Here is a 15,329-nt window from a genome sequence, read left to right as displayed (position 1 = left end):
AAAAATAAATAGATTCTTATTATAAAATTATATTTTCTTATTGTAGTTAGATCTTTGATTTTGCATATAAGTTGGATTAGTCGAGTCACTCATGTTGTGAATATATTGAGTTACATATATTCTTTCAAATTCAAACTCAAGTATAATTATTTTTTATTCTAATTAAGTCAAATCAAATTATTTTTATTTCTCGCTGAAATGTGCATGTATTTTCATAATATTTTTCAAAATTATATGATGATTTTTTTAAAAAATATTTGAAAATAAAGAGATATATCAATAGGAAGCTATATTTTTTTGTAAGCTCATGAATGAATAATAATATTTACAATAATTAAAATATTTTATAGCTTCTAAATAATTGTATGCCTTAGATTTATTGAAAGGTAACCTATAAATTGTTTTAAATAATCTTAAAAATAAGAATTCATATTTGCTTGGGTATTTTGATTATAGATATATTAAGTTCCACGAACATAAAGAAAATTTATGAAAACATTGTAGCCTACTGGTTAAGGTTTAAAGGCTTCTACATCGAGACTTGAGGTTTGAATCCCAGCTATGCAATTTCTTTCAGAATGCATATTATATGAAGTCAAAGTTTCAATTCCCGGAGAAAATGATTTATTATTAAACAATTATTCAAACTACAGAAGAAAAGCTTACAAGGGATCTTCAACATGGTGCAAATAAATCCGTCCATGCGTGGATCTTCATAGGAAGGCTCAGGTGATGCAGTTAGGCATTGATCCTCGTAATGCATGTAGTATTGTCAGTTGTCAAATCGTCAATGTAATATTTCTCATAATTGTAATATCATAATAAATCAGCGTTAAAAAACATAAAGAAAACATAAAATTAAAAAATAACTAAATATTAATAAAAAAAATATTATTAAAAATGAGAAAATATAATATATATACATGATTAAAAGTATAGGCTATTTAAAAAGATCATGTAATTATTTGATCAAAATATGCTTATCATAAGAAATTATTTTAGGTTCCATTTTTAACATCTCTTAAAAATCACACTAAAATTTTGATTGTTTTTGTGAAATCATATTATATAAGTAAAATATAACTTATAGGTACTTTTTGTTGTAATTGTAAGATATTATAGTCAGCTAAAAATTATGCAAAAACATTTCAATAATAATAATTATAAAATATTTTTAATCAATTAAACATATATCGGTTTAAAAGAAATAATATTTATTTTTTAATATCAAGATTATCTTTGTGAAATTTGTTTTTTTAGGAAATCACATTATATTAAAATATATTTTTGTTTTCATCTAAGAAAAAATAAAGATATAAAGAAAGTGTTTTTTTATTACTTTGAAAGTATATTTTAAACAGAATATTACTGTTTTGTGAACTTTCCTTTTTAATCAAATCATATTATATATACATATATTTTTGTTTTTAATTTTTTTTTAAACTTTATAAATGTTTCCTATTTAAATATATATGTTATTTGGAAAAATTAAAAAGGAAACTAAATAAAAAATTAATAAATAATAGTATTTAAATTCAATATTTTTAATTCAATCTCGTCAAAAATTAACGTGTGTGAAAGTGACACGTAAGAAAACTGACTTCTCAAATAATATTATTGAAATATTACAATAATTTGATTTAGCCTAAGGTGGTTGAAGGTCTTAAATGGAATCAATATTTTAGTTCAAGTCCCGTGAACAGCGAAATTTTTATTAAAAAGAATAAACTAAAACGACTTTGTCCACATCGGTAGTGGTCAACGACCGTAAACAAGAATGTGTTCCGGCTTTGAAGTACAACCGAAACATGGGCTCTCGTCCAGGGCCGGGCCTGAAAATTTCGGGCCCAGACGTAAAAAAATTTTTTTGGCCCATTATCTAAATAAAACATGAAAATATTAAAAGGTGGTTCCCATGTAATTCGAACCTATAACCTCCCGCTGTTACATATCTAGCTTTTGCCACCAGAACTAGAGAGAAACTTCACTTATTCTTGGCCCCTAAAATAAATATTTTCATGTTGGCCCCAAAACCAATGCTTGATCTGCTTGGTATCAGGCACGGCCCTGCTCTCGTCCCACCTCCAAAACGATTTAACGAACTCTTGTCCTCTAATTTTAGCAATTCACGGAGGTAAGCTAGGCATGGTTGTTCTGGATACCGAAAAAAACCAAGGAGCTTTGAAGGGGACTTGGGTTTATACACTCGTCGTAAACTCAATACATGGATACAATATATGATGACTTATGCTGATAAAAGTGAACAGATGTTGCTTGGTTAAACTTAGAACATCACAAAAAGTAACATATATATACTTAATCATACATACACAAAACACTTGAACAAATACAGCTGGACATCTCCTTGCACAAAAAGCTTGCTTGCCCATACATTAACATGACCCACATAAACCAAACTAGTTTTCTACATATACCTTTCCAAAACCCTACATTAAACTGGTTATATCATAATTCACAAACAAAACCCACCAACTTTTTTAGTCGATTTTGTAGACAAGGACTTCCAACCTAAAACTAATTGATGATAAGTGTAGTGGCCTATCTATCTTATATATTATTAAATATTCATTCCAATATTATCGATGTGGGAAACTATGTCTCTAATACGCCTTTTCGAGATGATGGCTCTTTGAGCGTTAATCTTGGAATGCTTGAGAAAGGATCAATAGGCTTAGTTTTGGGCCAGATCGATGTGGATCGGGTTGAACTGCGTGGATCAGACTCTGATACTATGTTAGGCTTGATAGACTTCCAACCTAAAACCAATTGGTGATAAGTGGAGTGGTCCATGTATCTTATATATTACTAAGGATCTCTTCCAACTACCGATGTGGACAATGCTCGGGCAATGATCGATGGATCAGCTTTGGACCAGATCGATGTGGATCGGGTTGGACTGCATGGATCGGGCTCTGATACCATGTTAAGCTTGGTTGGAAGTCCATCAAGCTTAAAAGATTTTTCATACATAGGAAATTACCCCTAAAATTCAAAACCAAACTTATCGTGGTCCAACGTCAGACTGATCTTATAGGCATTTTTCTTACCGATGGAACGTTTTCTGCTTGTTACCAACTTATTTGCCTGAGATGATTTGTTGTGCGGTGGGGCTGTTGGCACTGGCTGAACACCTGAAGGCAGACGACTTCCAGGAGGAAACAATCATGGAACTTCAGAAGCTTCAGGCCAATCAGAGAATCCCGGAAGTGGATTAAAATGAGCTCTGTATGTTCCAAAATAACTCTCTAGCTGAGGTTTGTATCTCTTCTCGTTCTTTCTCTCTACCTTTCTTTTTCTCTGTTTTTGCTGTGCAAGACTTGGTTTTACCAAACAATTTTTTCATCCATTCTTGCATACTTAGATTGACTTTTCTACTTACTCTGATCATGATTTCCTGTTCATGCTCCATCGCTACACTCATCTAGATACTAGCTTACTCCAACACGCTAAAACTTAACAACTCTTCTAACAACTTCTTAACAACTCCACAGAACAACTCTTGGAATTTTAACTTAGTTAAAAACTAACTAACTAATGACTTGACTAGACTAGTTTCTTGTTACGTACAAGCTTGACTTCAGCTTTGACTTGGTTTTGACTTGTATCTTCTTCTTCTTCCACTTACAACTTGATTATCTTCTTCTTATTAACTTGCAAGACTTACTCAAGGAATCAACTCTCAACAGTGGAGCTGTAGTCACTGACTCATTGGCCGGACATCAGGGCGACTTCCCGGAGGAAACAATCTTGGAAAATTAGTAGCTTCCGGCCAATCAGAAACTCCTGCAAGGGGACTAAAGTCAGCTGCATAAACTTCAAGAGAATGTTCTTTACTGTAGTAGTCATTAACATACTCCAAATGGTCAATGTTCAGCTTCCTGCAAACAGCTAAGATGTGAGAACACGGATACTTGCAAAGCTGCCATACACCACACGCGCAAACCCATCCCTGAGATGAACAAAAAACCGCTTCTTTCCAACTTTCACCCCTTCAGTCACCTGAAACTGTTGTCCGGTTTGGTCTAGTTGTAACACATCGTGTGCTCTAGAGGCTACCATGTACTCGTCAAGCTTTGTCATGACGCGTTTAACGTACGTGTCTTCTCTTTTCACCAATTCGCTGATAACACCACGACGAGTTTTGAAAAGCTCTGCCAAGTGATCAAATATCAACAAAACGCAGGTCGTAACCGGAAGATCAACAGCTTTGTTTATGAAACCGTAAGTTCAAAAGATCGAGTTTGTCTCGATGATCCCGAACCTTATCCCATCATCATCATAAGCCAGAACCCATTGCTGCCTAGGTAACTGATCTAACCATTCTTTAGCCTCTGGATTCATCTTTTCGATTTTTTTCAAGTAGCAATCGAAACCTGATACGTACCTTGATGATCCAGCCTTGTAAACAAGCTCTGTCATGAGATTGCTATGGAAAACTTCGTAAAACTTTAAGCAGAGATGCCTAAGACAGAACCGGTGTTTCGCCCATTGACATTCAGGTTCGTTGAGAGCTGCAACCATGTCAGGATCAGGACTTGTTATTAAACAAAGTCCTTCCCTCTGCGTTACTTTCTTTCAGATGCAATCAAAGAACCAACGCCAAGACTCTGCTGACAATCTTTCTTGAGTAACAATCGCAAACGCAAGTGGGAAAAGCCTGTTTCCGGCATCGAATCCTGCAGCTACCAACAGTTTTCCAGGGTGTTTACTGCTCAACTCTATAGTATCAACAATGATCAGAGGTCTTAAGTGAGGAAACCCTTTGATTGACTGATGAAACGCCCAAAATACAGAATGAAACGATGCTTCTTTGGGATCAGGAGAAATCGAATATTGCCAGTCCATTACCATCTTATTAGATGAGGAAAGAGCATCCATTAACTTGGGAAGTAGGCTAAAGCTCTTGTCCAAATCTCCCAAGATTGAAGTGATGGCTTTCTCTTTAGCTTCCCACATATTATCACCAGAGACTGTGTAGCCAAACTCTTCTCTCACCCACTTGTTTAGCTCTGTAACTGAGAGTGAAGGCTGAGCCTTTATTAGACCTTGGAGCTCCGCTGCTAGAAATTCTGAGCACACATCTGCTGGCTTACAAGTGTGTGGACCTCTGTATTTAGTTATCTTGAAGCCAGTTCCTTTTGTTTCAGCTGCCTTGAGAATCCATCCGCAGCCACCATTCTTGCACTCAAAAGTAGCTGAAGATTCGTATGCATGGTGCTCTCGTTGCCTTCTAACAGAGTAGAGCTTCACTGCCTTATCCAACTCTTCTTTATCTCTGAAAGGCATCCCAATTTGTAACTCGCTTTCATCAAGCCATGAACTAGACAAAATCAACTGCTTTTTCTTATGTGAACCTTTCGCTGCATCCCCACAGTTTCTGTCTTCTGTGCTCTCCTCATCTACAGTCCACCCGTTACTGTTATCTCTCAGATTGGCATCAACATTAGCGTCCCTTGACGACAACGCTTTAGAGAGGCCTGATTAGCCGAGGAACTAGCATTAGTTGGTAATGGACGAGAAACCAGTGGTTTGACCTCTAGATAAAACTCAACATTGGTTATAGAAGGATGGTAGCTTGGAACCTCAAGCATGGTCTCAAGACTAGAATTATCAACAACGGGCAAATGCATACACTTGACAAGAGAGTGTTGAACAATGGAAGGGTATCAACCAATCAAATCAATTTGGAACTTAGCCTTATCAAACCCAGTGACTCGACGCAGATCATTCAAGAATGTGGGTAAATCAGTCTTGCTCTCAACTCTGATCACTCTGGGGATTGATCCTTGGTAGAATGGACCATCAGGGCCATCTTTTATACAACCGTTCCAATAACAAAACACGGGAATCTTTCTTTTCTCCATGAGCATTCAGCTAAGTCAAAGAACACTATAACAATAAAAAAAAAACCTAAAAAGCTGAACTTCATAAAGTAGCTGTGGAAACAACACTATAAGAGTAAGCAAGGTGAGATAAAAGAGAAAGCTTTCTAAAAAAGAATGTGATTACATAAACCCTAAAGCTCAAATGAATTGAAAAACCCTAAAGCTCAAACGATGATGTAAACTCTGAATTTCAAATCTTTTAGAAAAATTGAGTTAACAAGAGGAGAAAACAGGAAGATGAAAGGACCAGAAACGATTTAATGTTAGTAACTTTTTTTTTTTTACTTGCAGAAGAGTGTTGTTGTTATTCGCCGTCTTAGGGGTGATTTTTTTCGGCCAAGAGAAACCAAAGTAAGTAGCTTTTCTTCTATTACACACCACCGTGTCCCTTTATAAGAGAACTCCATCATGTCCACAATGTGTTCCATTTTTGGGTCTCCTCCTTTATTTTGGACAGCTAGATTTTGCTAATTTCGGTAATTAAAATTTTAATCAGAAAAAAGAGAAACCCACTTTTTTTTTTTTTGTCAAACTGACCGTAAATATACGGTAACTAAGATAAGACATGCACCAAATAAGTTTATTTAATAAATATTTAAACATATATTATCGACAAATTTATTTTTATATTTGATCATTTTATTTATATATATATAATGTTTTTTGTTGATATTATATAATTTATGTCCGATCGGCCGGATCTATTTTTTATTAAAAATTGTGAACATAAACAATAATTAATATATCATAATCCGATCGGACTGAACTTTAAACAAATTATGACATAAAGACCTTATGTTTTTTTTCCACAGAACACATTGTTGAAAAAGGTGAGCAGTATTGTTTCCACAATCGAATTATTTTGACCTATATATTTCACATGGTTTTGAAAGGTTTCAGATCAACTATCGAATTGATACATGTCATTTTAATGCTTTTAGCCGTATGCTTAAACGATGCTTTGAAATTTTATGGTATTGCTATGAAACAGTTGATAGTATATATAGGTATGATATGTAGGTTAATGGATTGTTTGCGAAGCAAAAGTAAATTAGCACTAACTACCTATAAATCTAATTTTTTGAAAAGTTATCAAAATAATGTAAATTTTCCTTAACAACACCAAAACAGTAGGCAAGCTTTTTCTTGGTGATAATTATCCTTACCATACAGAACATGTATATAAATTGTGTATCAACAATACATATACATATACGATAGATACAAACTCAAAATTTATTAAGGAAAAATGCTTGTTTCCGGTGTCGAATCCCGCAGCTACCAACAGTTTTCCAGGGTGTTTACTGCTCAACTCTACGGTATCCACCATGATCAGTGGTCTTAAGTGAGGAAAACCTTTGATTGACTGTTGAAACGCCCAAAACACAAAACGAAACGATGCTTCTTTAGGATCAGGAGAAAGAGAATATTGTCAGTCCATTACCATTTCATTAGACGAGGAAAGAGTATCCATGAACTTGGGTAATGCGCTAAAACTCTGGTCCAAATCTCCCAAGATTGAAGTGATGGCTTTTTTTTTTAGCTTCCCACATACTATCATGCGAGACTGTGTAGCCAAACTCTTCTTTCACCCACTTGATCACCTCCGAGATAGAGAGTGAATGCTGAGCATTTACTAGACATTGGAGCCAAACTGCTAGATAGTATAAGAAGGAATATTAGCAAAGCCTACAAAGTTTTGAGGTTTACTCATGACCAACAATATAAGGAATGTGATGATTATGAACCATGAAAATTTTTATGATTTGGAATCACATTATTAGAAATCTATTGAAATAAGAGATTATTGGATTACATATAGTTGCAACTTTGGAGTGGTCCCGGTGGAAAGTAGTTTATATTGGTTTGTTGCAACACATGGAGTAATTATTGTGCAGTTTTGATCTCGCTACAGAATCTTTTAGAGCAAAGCTCTTCCACAAGTCACTGCAAGAACATTTTCTTTGTAGCCGTTTGAAGACCAGAAGCTCTATCTTCTATAGAAATCAGATATAATAGAATTATGAAATACTCAAATGGAAGAGTATCTATACAATATAAAAACAAAAAGGATTAGAAAATAAAGAAAGAGTTCGTGAAATAGCAAAAATGTTACTTTTTATTTATTTAGATAATAAAATATTATAAAGTACTAATATTTTGTTAAATTGATATTATTGATAGTATATATCTCAGCATTAATGGTGCTCTTAAATTTCAATAATTCTAAATCATGGGTTTTATTATACTGTAAAAAAATTTGGTACATATTTTCTGTTTGGAAACGATGGCGAAAAGGAGTATATGGAATCAATTTGGACGGATACATCTCACTTAGAGAACCAAAGACAATCGTTTTCCAAATTTTGAGGGATAGAAAAGTCCACACTCTCTAGGTTTGTGTCAAACCTATTGTTTATCTGGAGTGTGGTGATAAAGTTGTACCAAACTATTTCATCTTTGCGGGATTTGTATTCACGGATCAATCTTGCGGCGTTAAAATCTCAAAGGTATTGTAACATGAAATAAACATGGGTTACACCTCATTTCCCCCAACTATTGATTGTTATGGTTAATTGAATCGAAGTAAAAACAGTGAAGGATCTTTCTGAAGTGATCAAAATGTGCACTGTGAAATTCGATCTTCAAGGAAAAAAAGTTGTTATCATTGGCTTAAGCTATTGCCATGAACTGTTGCATCATGGCGTTGAAGAATGGCGTTGGAAATGAAGACGTCGAAGAAGCCATTATTGGTGTTTGCTATGAAGACTAATTTTTCTATTAGCTAGTTTTGATTTCCCTTTTCAGTTTGGTGTTTTATGATTAGTGTGTAAGACTTTTCACTTATTATATATAATTAATGTTTTAGGGAAAAAAATGAATACAACTGAATGTAGAAGTGTTGTTGGACTTGTAGTTTAGCTCTAAATGCACCGTTTTCATACCTAGAAAGGTTCTTGGTATCATGTACACTTCAATGATGGTCTACAACCATAAATCTTTAGAAATCTCTGTATAAACAATATATTCTTTAAACTCTTAAATGATAGCCTTTTAACTCTTAAATGATTGTATTTTTGGCTACTCTAAAAGCTCTTACCATGTAATTGTTTTGTGCACCTCTTACCATGTATTTTTTTTTTTTGCTACTCTAATAGTTTAAATGATTGCACAAATTGTGGCGAGTCAATAGCACCCAAGACAATCTGCACAAACTAATTAGAACTTTTGACAGTGTACTTAATTTATTCATCAATTGACCACATGAAGAGCATTTTAGGTTAAGTTTTGACTGTTGAGTTGAGAAAATTGACCTGACCCACAAATAAAATGTTACAGAATATAGATAAACATTAGGATTTGTCTACGCAGTTGTTCATAACCCTAACCAGAGACTATAACCTTAGATTAAAGACAGCTTAGGGTTTTGGCGCGCTTCGGAATTCATCTCATCCTTTACAAATTTTAATTCCATAAATAAAATCTACGCAACCGAACCGGAAAGAGAAGATCGAAATCCATGAATTCGCTCAAAAGGAAAAGGGAAAGGATCGAAGGGAGCTTCCTCCTCTTCCAAGTTGGACCTCCTCAAGGAATGGAGTAATTGGTCTCTGAAGGAGGCCAAAGTCGCGACTCGCTACGGATTCATCCCTCTCATCATCATCATCGGCATGAACTTCGATCTCAAGCCGCATCTCTTCCATCTCCTTAGCCATGTCTGAACCTCCTATTTCATCACCATCCTCAAAACCAGATCAATCAATTGTAGAGCCTGTTAGTTTATAACTGAGTTTTTTTTTTTGAATGAATGTTAAATTTATTCACCAAAAAAGCCTTATTACAACTAGTGCTTACTTTTTAGTTTTAAACTTACACTTCACTACTCAAAAAGAAAGCAAAACCTATTTACATTCTAGTTAAAAACCAGAATTGCATTAACTCCTCCAAGCCTTTAGCTCCACTTTTTCGCACTAGACTGATTCTGTTTCTAATCCCCTTCTCAATTACTCTTTTCAGAACCGGCAATGGCAGTATCTTTTCACCATGCCTTACCCTGTTTCTTTCTCTCCACAAAGCATATAAGACTGCCTGAAAAGCATATCTAATACATATCAGACTCTTCTTCTCCCATGTCTTATCCGAAATAATGCATATAATCCCTAACCAATCCGTAGTATAATAATTTCCCATCAACCCTTTAGCAATGAATTCCCAAACTTGAGCAGACAAGTTACATTCAAAAAATAAGTGGTTTCTCGATTCAGGCGCATTCTTGCAAAGAACACAGACATCATCACCCCCCTGACTCCCTTTCATCACTCTATCCATAGTTGATAACCTATCTCTCACAGACAGCCACGCCATGAAAGCATATTTTGGAGTCACTTGCGGAAACCATATACCTTGTGCCCAAATACAAACCGCCTTTTTTATTCTCAACTGATCCCAAGTTTTCTGCGTTGAAAACTCCTTATTATAACCCGAGTCCCTTTTCCAGAGATAAGTATCTGAATTTCCAGCATACAGATTATTCTCAATACCACGAAGCTCCTCCTCAATCTCATTAAGTATTCCTACCCGGTGTCTTCTCCTTCGAACACTTAACACTGCCTCCTCCACTGTAGCATCTTTTTTCACTCCCATATCAATGATACCTCTAACCCCCAGCAGATCAGAGAGAACTCCTTTCTCAGACCAATTGTCGAACCAAAAAGATGTGTGTCTTCCATTACCCACTTCAATCTTAAAAAATAGCTTAGCCACACCTCTCAGCTTCAACATCTTGTGCCACAACCAAGAACCCATTTGCATCTTTGAGTTAACTTCCCAAAAACTTCGCCCTTTCAGTAAGTTAGCTCAGATCCATTTACCCCAAAGTGACTCACCAGTTAGCATTCTCCATATTAGTTTAAGACCGTATACCTTATTGACCTCTCTCATGTTTCTGATCCCCAAACCCCCTTCTCTCTTAGTGCAGCAAACATCTTTCCAAGCAATCTTTGCATTTGAGGATTTAAGAGCTGGCCCCGTCCATAAGAATGCTGAACATAGTTATTCCACTTCTTTTATACAACTACACGGTAATCTGAAAACTGTCGCCCAGAAGTTGAAAATACTGATGAGAACAGAGCTTATTAACTGAAGTCTTCCCGCATATGACAAGAATCGACATGTCCAGGAGCTTATTTTACTTCGTATCTTTTCCAGAAGAGAGACATAATCTTGCTTCTTCATCACTTGTGTCATTAGAGGTAGACCTAAATAGCAAACCGGGAGCTCTCCAATTGCAAACTTGAAATTCGACAAGATACTTCTCTTTTCTACATCCGAGACCCCCGCCATGTATATTGTTGATTTCTCCACACTGATACTCAATCCAGACCACACCTCAAACTCTTCAAACACCATTAACGCGCCTTGTACAGACTGCTTAGAACCTTCAACAAAAACCATTAAATCATCTGCAAAGCATAGATGAGTGATTGATAGAGATTGACAACCCGGGTGAAACTTGAACTTTCCTTCAGCCACTGCTCTATCAATTTTCCTTGATAATACGTTCATACACAATACAAACAGATACGGCGAGAGAGAGCAACCCTGCCGTAGACCTCTTGAGCTTTGAAAGTACCCCGCAAGGTCACCATTGACTTGCACCGAGAACGAAGGACTTGTTATACATAATTCTATCCAATGAATGAACTTCTTAGGAAAACCCAAGGCACTCAGACTCTTCAATAAAAACGTCCATTGCACTGAATCAAACGCTTTGGATATATCAATTTTCATAACACACCTGGGGGTAAGTGTATCCTTATGATAATCCTTGACGAGTTCTGATGCTAGAAGAACATTCTCCATGAGCAAGCGACCTTTAACAAACGCTGACTGGTTCTCTGTGATGATCTGAGGAAGCAATCTCTTTAGTCTATTTGCCACAATCTTAGAGACCATCTTGTAGAGGACATTACAGCATGCAATCGGCCTGTAGTCTCGCATCTCTAGCGAGTCCAGCTTCTTTGGGACTAAAGCTAAGATTGTGGAATTTACCCCCTTAGGAAGAAACCCAAATCTGAATACAGACTGCACCGCGATAGTAAAATCTTGAGCTAGAACAGACCATGTAGTGTTGAAGAACTCCGCAGGATACCCGTCTGGTCCAGGAGATTTATTATTTGGCATAGCAAATAGGACTTTACGAACTTCCTCTACAGTAACTTCCTCCTCCAAAAGACGACAATCTTCATCAGAGCATCTGAAATCAAGTAAGCTCTCCAACTCCTCCTCATTAGTACCTTGGAAGTTCTCAGGAATACGATTGAGAAATTCTGAGAAAAAAACTCTCTGCCTCCTGCTTAATCTCCAGATGTGAATTTACTAGGTCCCCATTCACACATCTTATTTCTCGTATCATATTCTGAGCTTGCCTTGATGTAATAGCTCTATGGTAAGTCTTATTGTTTTGGTCACCAATATCCAGCCAATGAAGCTTTGCTTTCTGCTTCAAGAAATCCTCCTCCAAACTAGCTATATGCAGCCATTTACCATACGCTTCCGCTTCATCTTTTATTGCTTCCTCACTCGGGGTTGCTAAAGTAAGATTCTGCTTTGTGCAAAGAGAATCAAAAGCTTCTTTTGCTCTTTTTGAAAGATTCCCCAGCTTATCCTTACCCATCTCTCTGATTAACGGCTTCAAATTCTTCAGTTTTTTCGAAAACCTGAACATAGCCGAGGTGGAATGAAATAATTTCTCTGTTGCATCCCAGTATTCTTTTACCATAGGCAGGAATGAGGGAAGACTACCCAAAGCATTTACATACTTAAAAGGCCTTCTAATTCTCTCCTGAGGGGGAAACAACTGCACTTTGCACCTCATGTGATCAGAACAGCCACCGGATTCGAAGACTGAATAAGCATTGCTAAATCTGAGAAGAGCTTCTTCATTGAGCAACACTCTATCTAACTTCTTGCAGATAATACCTTCCTCCCCCTTATTGCACCATGTATACTTAGGCCCCTGATAAGCCATATCTGTGAGCCGACATCGAAGAATCAGTGCCTGAAAATCCCTCATTCCACTAGGCATTCTTCCACCATTATCAAACCTCGAACTCTCATCTCCTTCCAGAATCTCATTAAAATCACCTAGAACCATCCAAGCTTTGTTTTTGAAGCTCGGTGATTCATGATGATGAATAAGATCATCCCATAACACTTTCCTCTCTTCCACTTGATTACTAGCATAGATACTAGTACAATAGAACCCCTCCTCATTTTCCAACTCCACTTTAACTGTCACCAACTGATCAGTCTTGTACACGGGTGTAATCCGAACTGAATCTCTCCATAAAAACCAAATTCTTCCTCCGCTACTGTCTTCATAATTATTAATAGAAGACCAATCTCTGAAAACCTTATTTAAAATCTTTCCTGCCTTACTTTCCTTCACTCTTGTTTCCAAAACACAACCAAACTTGAACTCTCTATTATTTATCCACTCTGCTACCATGGAATGCTTCAACTCTTTATTAAACCCTCTCACATTCCATGAAAAACACGCCATTTTTAAAGCTTGCGTCCAGAAGACCTTTTGCTCTTAGGATTTGCATCCTGAGCTTTTGGCTTCTGAACTTTCCTTCCTCCCTTTACACCCCCTGACTTCTCTTTCTCTCTTAATTTTTGATCCAAAATCTCATCTTCCAACAAATCTCCCTCCCTTTCTTCCTGCCTTTGATCTTCCTCAATAATATCATCATCCATTACTGTCGTCTCTTCATTCTGAATTTAACCATCTTCCACATCATCCACACTTAACACAGAGAATTTAGATGCCGAGATAACAGCAACTACCTCCCTGCTTGGTGTTTTTGCTGTAGCTCTACCCGCTTTATCTGGTAACACCAAAGCCCAGACATGATCCTTTTCCATCCCAATATCTTGACCTTCCGTAACCTCCTTTTGTTTGGACAATTCATTATTCTTTGTCCCAGACCTTTCCCTTGTGTGATTCGCAATACAATGATCATCCCCCCCCCCTTTATTACAGTCCCCACCTGAGTTACTACTTCTTACTTTTGTTTGCCCATACCTTCCAGTTCCTTCATTCATCAACCCTTGTTTCTTCTCTTTTTTCTTCATAATACAGACCTTTTCATTGTGCCCCCACTTCTCACAGATATTACATCTTGATGGCAGCCAAGGATAGTAGAACTCAGCAGTAAGCTCTTTCCCTTCAATAGCAAAATCAATCTCTTTTGGTAGCGTTTCGTAACATCAACATTCACAAAAATCTTTGCCTCCTCAAAGTTTGAACAAGCAATCGTTTCTGGATGAAGATGTACTGGATGTCCAACCGCGCTTATCATGAAGCTCAGAGCCTCCCAAGAGAACATGTTCAATGGCACCTTCCTCAGGTGAACCCACATTGGAATAGCCTCCTCTTCCTGTTTTTCCTCTTCCGTCTTAGGAGACCATTTTTTGACAATCATAGGAATACCAGCAATGTTCCACATCCCTCTTTTGATTACCTTCTCTCGAGCTTTCTGATTTTTGATCTTAAACCTCATCGTCGTAGCATTGACATCATACACCTCCACTTTAGATGACGAATCACCATAGCTCCAGATCTTGTTCACCACCATGTGCACCTTAGCGATATGAGGCGCAATATCCCGAAACTTTCCTACAACGAAATCCTCCCACAACGAAGTAGCATCGGAGAGAATCTCATCAGGAATCACCACTTTATGCTTACCATCAATCGATTTCACCTCAACGTCGTACTTCTTCAAACTTCGTTTGTCTTGCGCCACATCAACCCATTTTGAATCTCTTAGAATCTGATCTTCCTTCATACTCTTCCCTTCTCTCAATCCTTCATCACTAACCCCTTGAATCTCTTTGGTACTCTCCGGTGAACCAGATGAGCCCGGCGGCGATGCCGAAATCATCAGAAACCCTCGACACGAATCGCAGTCAGAATCGCCAATAAATCGCCTTTAGCAAAACGCAGCGTTTTTAAGACTCAGTAGTATTTTCGTTATCCACTATTAACCCAAAAGACCTATAATTGAGTTTAGTTTTAATAGTTACATATGAAATTGTATATGTTGAATCAAAGAGTGTATGTTAAGACTTGTGTATGTTCATAAGAGTAGTTATTATGTTAAAGGGTACAAGAGTGGTAGTTATTATATTAAGGGTTGCAAGAGAGAAGAGTTATGTCTCTTGCGTTTCGTACTCTTTCACTCGTATTGTTTCTATGTCTATACAAAGACATTGACATTCTCTTGGAAACATATCATATTTTCTCAGATAAATAAAATTATTGATTTTCTCTCAAGTTTGAGTAAAATACTTTTTTTTTGTTTTTAGCCACAATTATAAGGATTGTGAATCAGGCCCGGTCCAGTAAAAATTGTT

At 36.6% G+C, this 15,329-nt stretch overlaps 1 protein-coding gene across 1 annotated transcript; it reads right to left on the bottom strand.

The window, feature by feature from the left end:
• Positions 1 to 3,718: 3,718 nt before the first annotated feature.
• LOC106442774 lies at positions 3,719 to 5,885 on the bottom strand. Its single transcript, XM_048755931.1, has 5 exons — positions 5,693 to 5,885; positions 4,620 to 5,498; positions 4,283 to 4,532; positions 4,021 to 4,141; positions 3,719 to 3,970 (listed from the first exon to the last, which is right to left on the bottom strand). Exons 1-5 carry the CDS (start codon positions 5,883 to 5,885, stop codon positions 3,719 to 3,721), a joined length of 1,695 nt encoding a protein of 564 aa, XP_048611888.1.
• Between the last annotated feature and the right edge of the window lie 9,444 nt (positions 5,886 to 15,329).

The sequence above is a fragment of the Brassica napus genome, chromosome C4, assembly GCF_020379485.1.
Source record: "Brassica napus cultivar Da-Ae chromosome C4, Da-Ae, whole genome shotgun sequence".
NCBI classification, from domain to species: domain Eukaryota; kingdom Viridiplantae; phylum Streptophyta; class Magnoliopsida; order Brassicales; family Brassicaceae; genus Brassica; species Brassica napus.
Note: the sequence above shows the minus strand (reverse complement) of the source record. Positions and strands in the feature narration are given on the sequence as shown.

Coding starts and splice junctions, on each gene's coding strand:
- LOC106442774 (XM_048755931.1), bottom strand. CDS start 5,885: ATGGAGAAAAGAAAGATTCCCGTGTTTTGTTATTGGAACGGTTGTATA. Junction 5,499..5,692: donor GTTCCAAATTGATTTGATTG/GTTGATACCCTT, acceptor TCGGCTAATCAG/GCCTCTCTAAAGCGTTGTCG. Junction 4,142..4,282: donor TATGATGATGATGGGATAAG/GTTCGGGATCAT, acceptor TGGTGTTATCAG/CGAATTGGTGAAAAGAGAAG.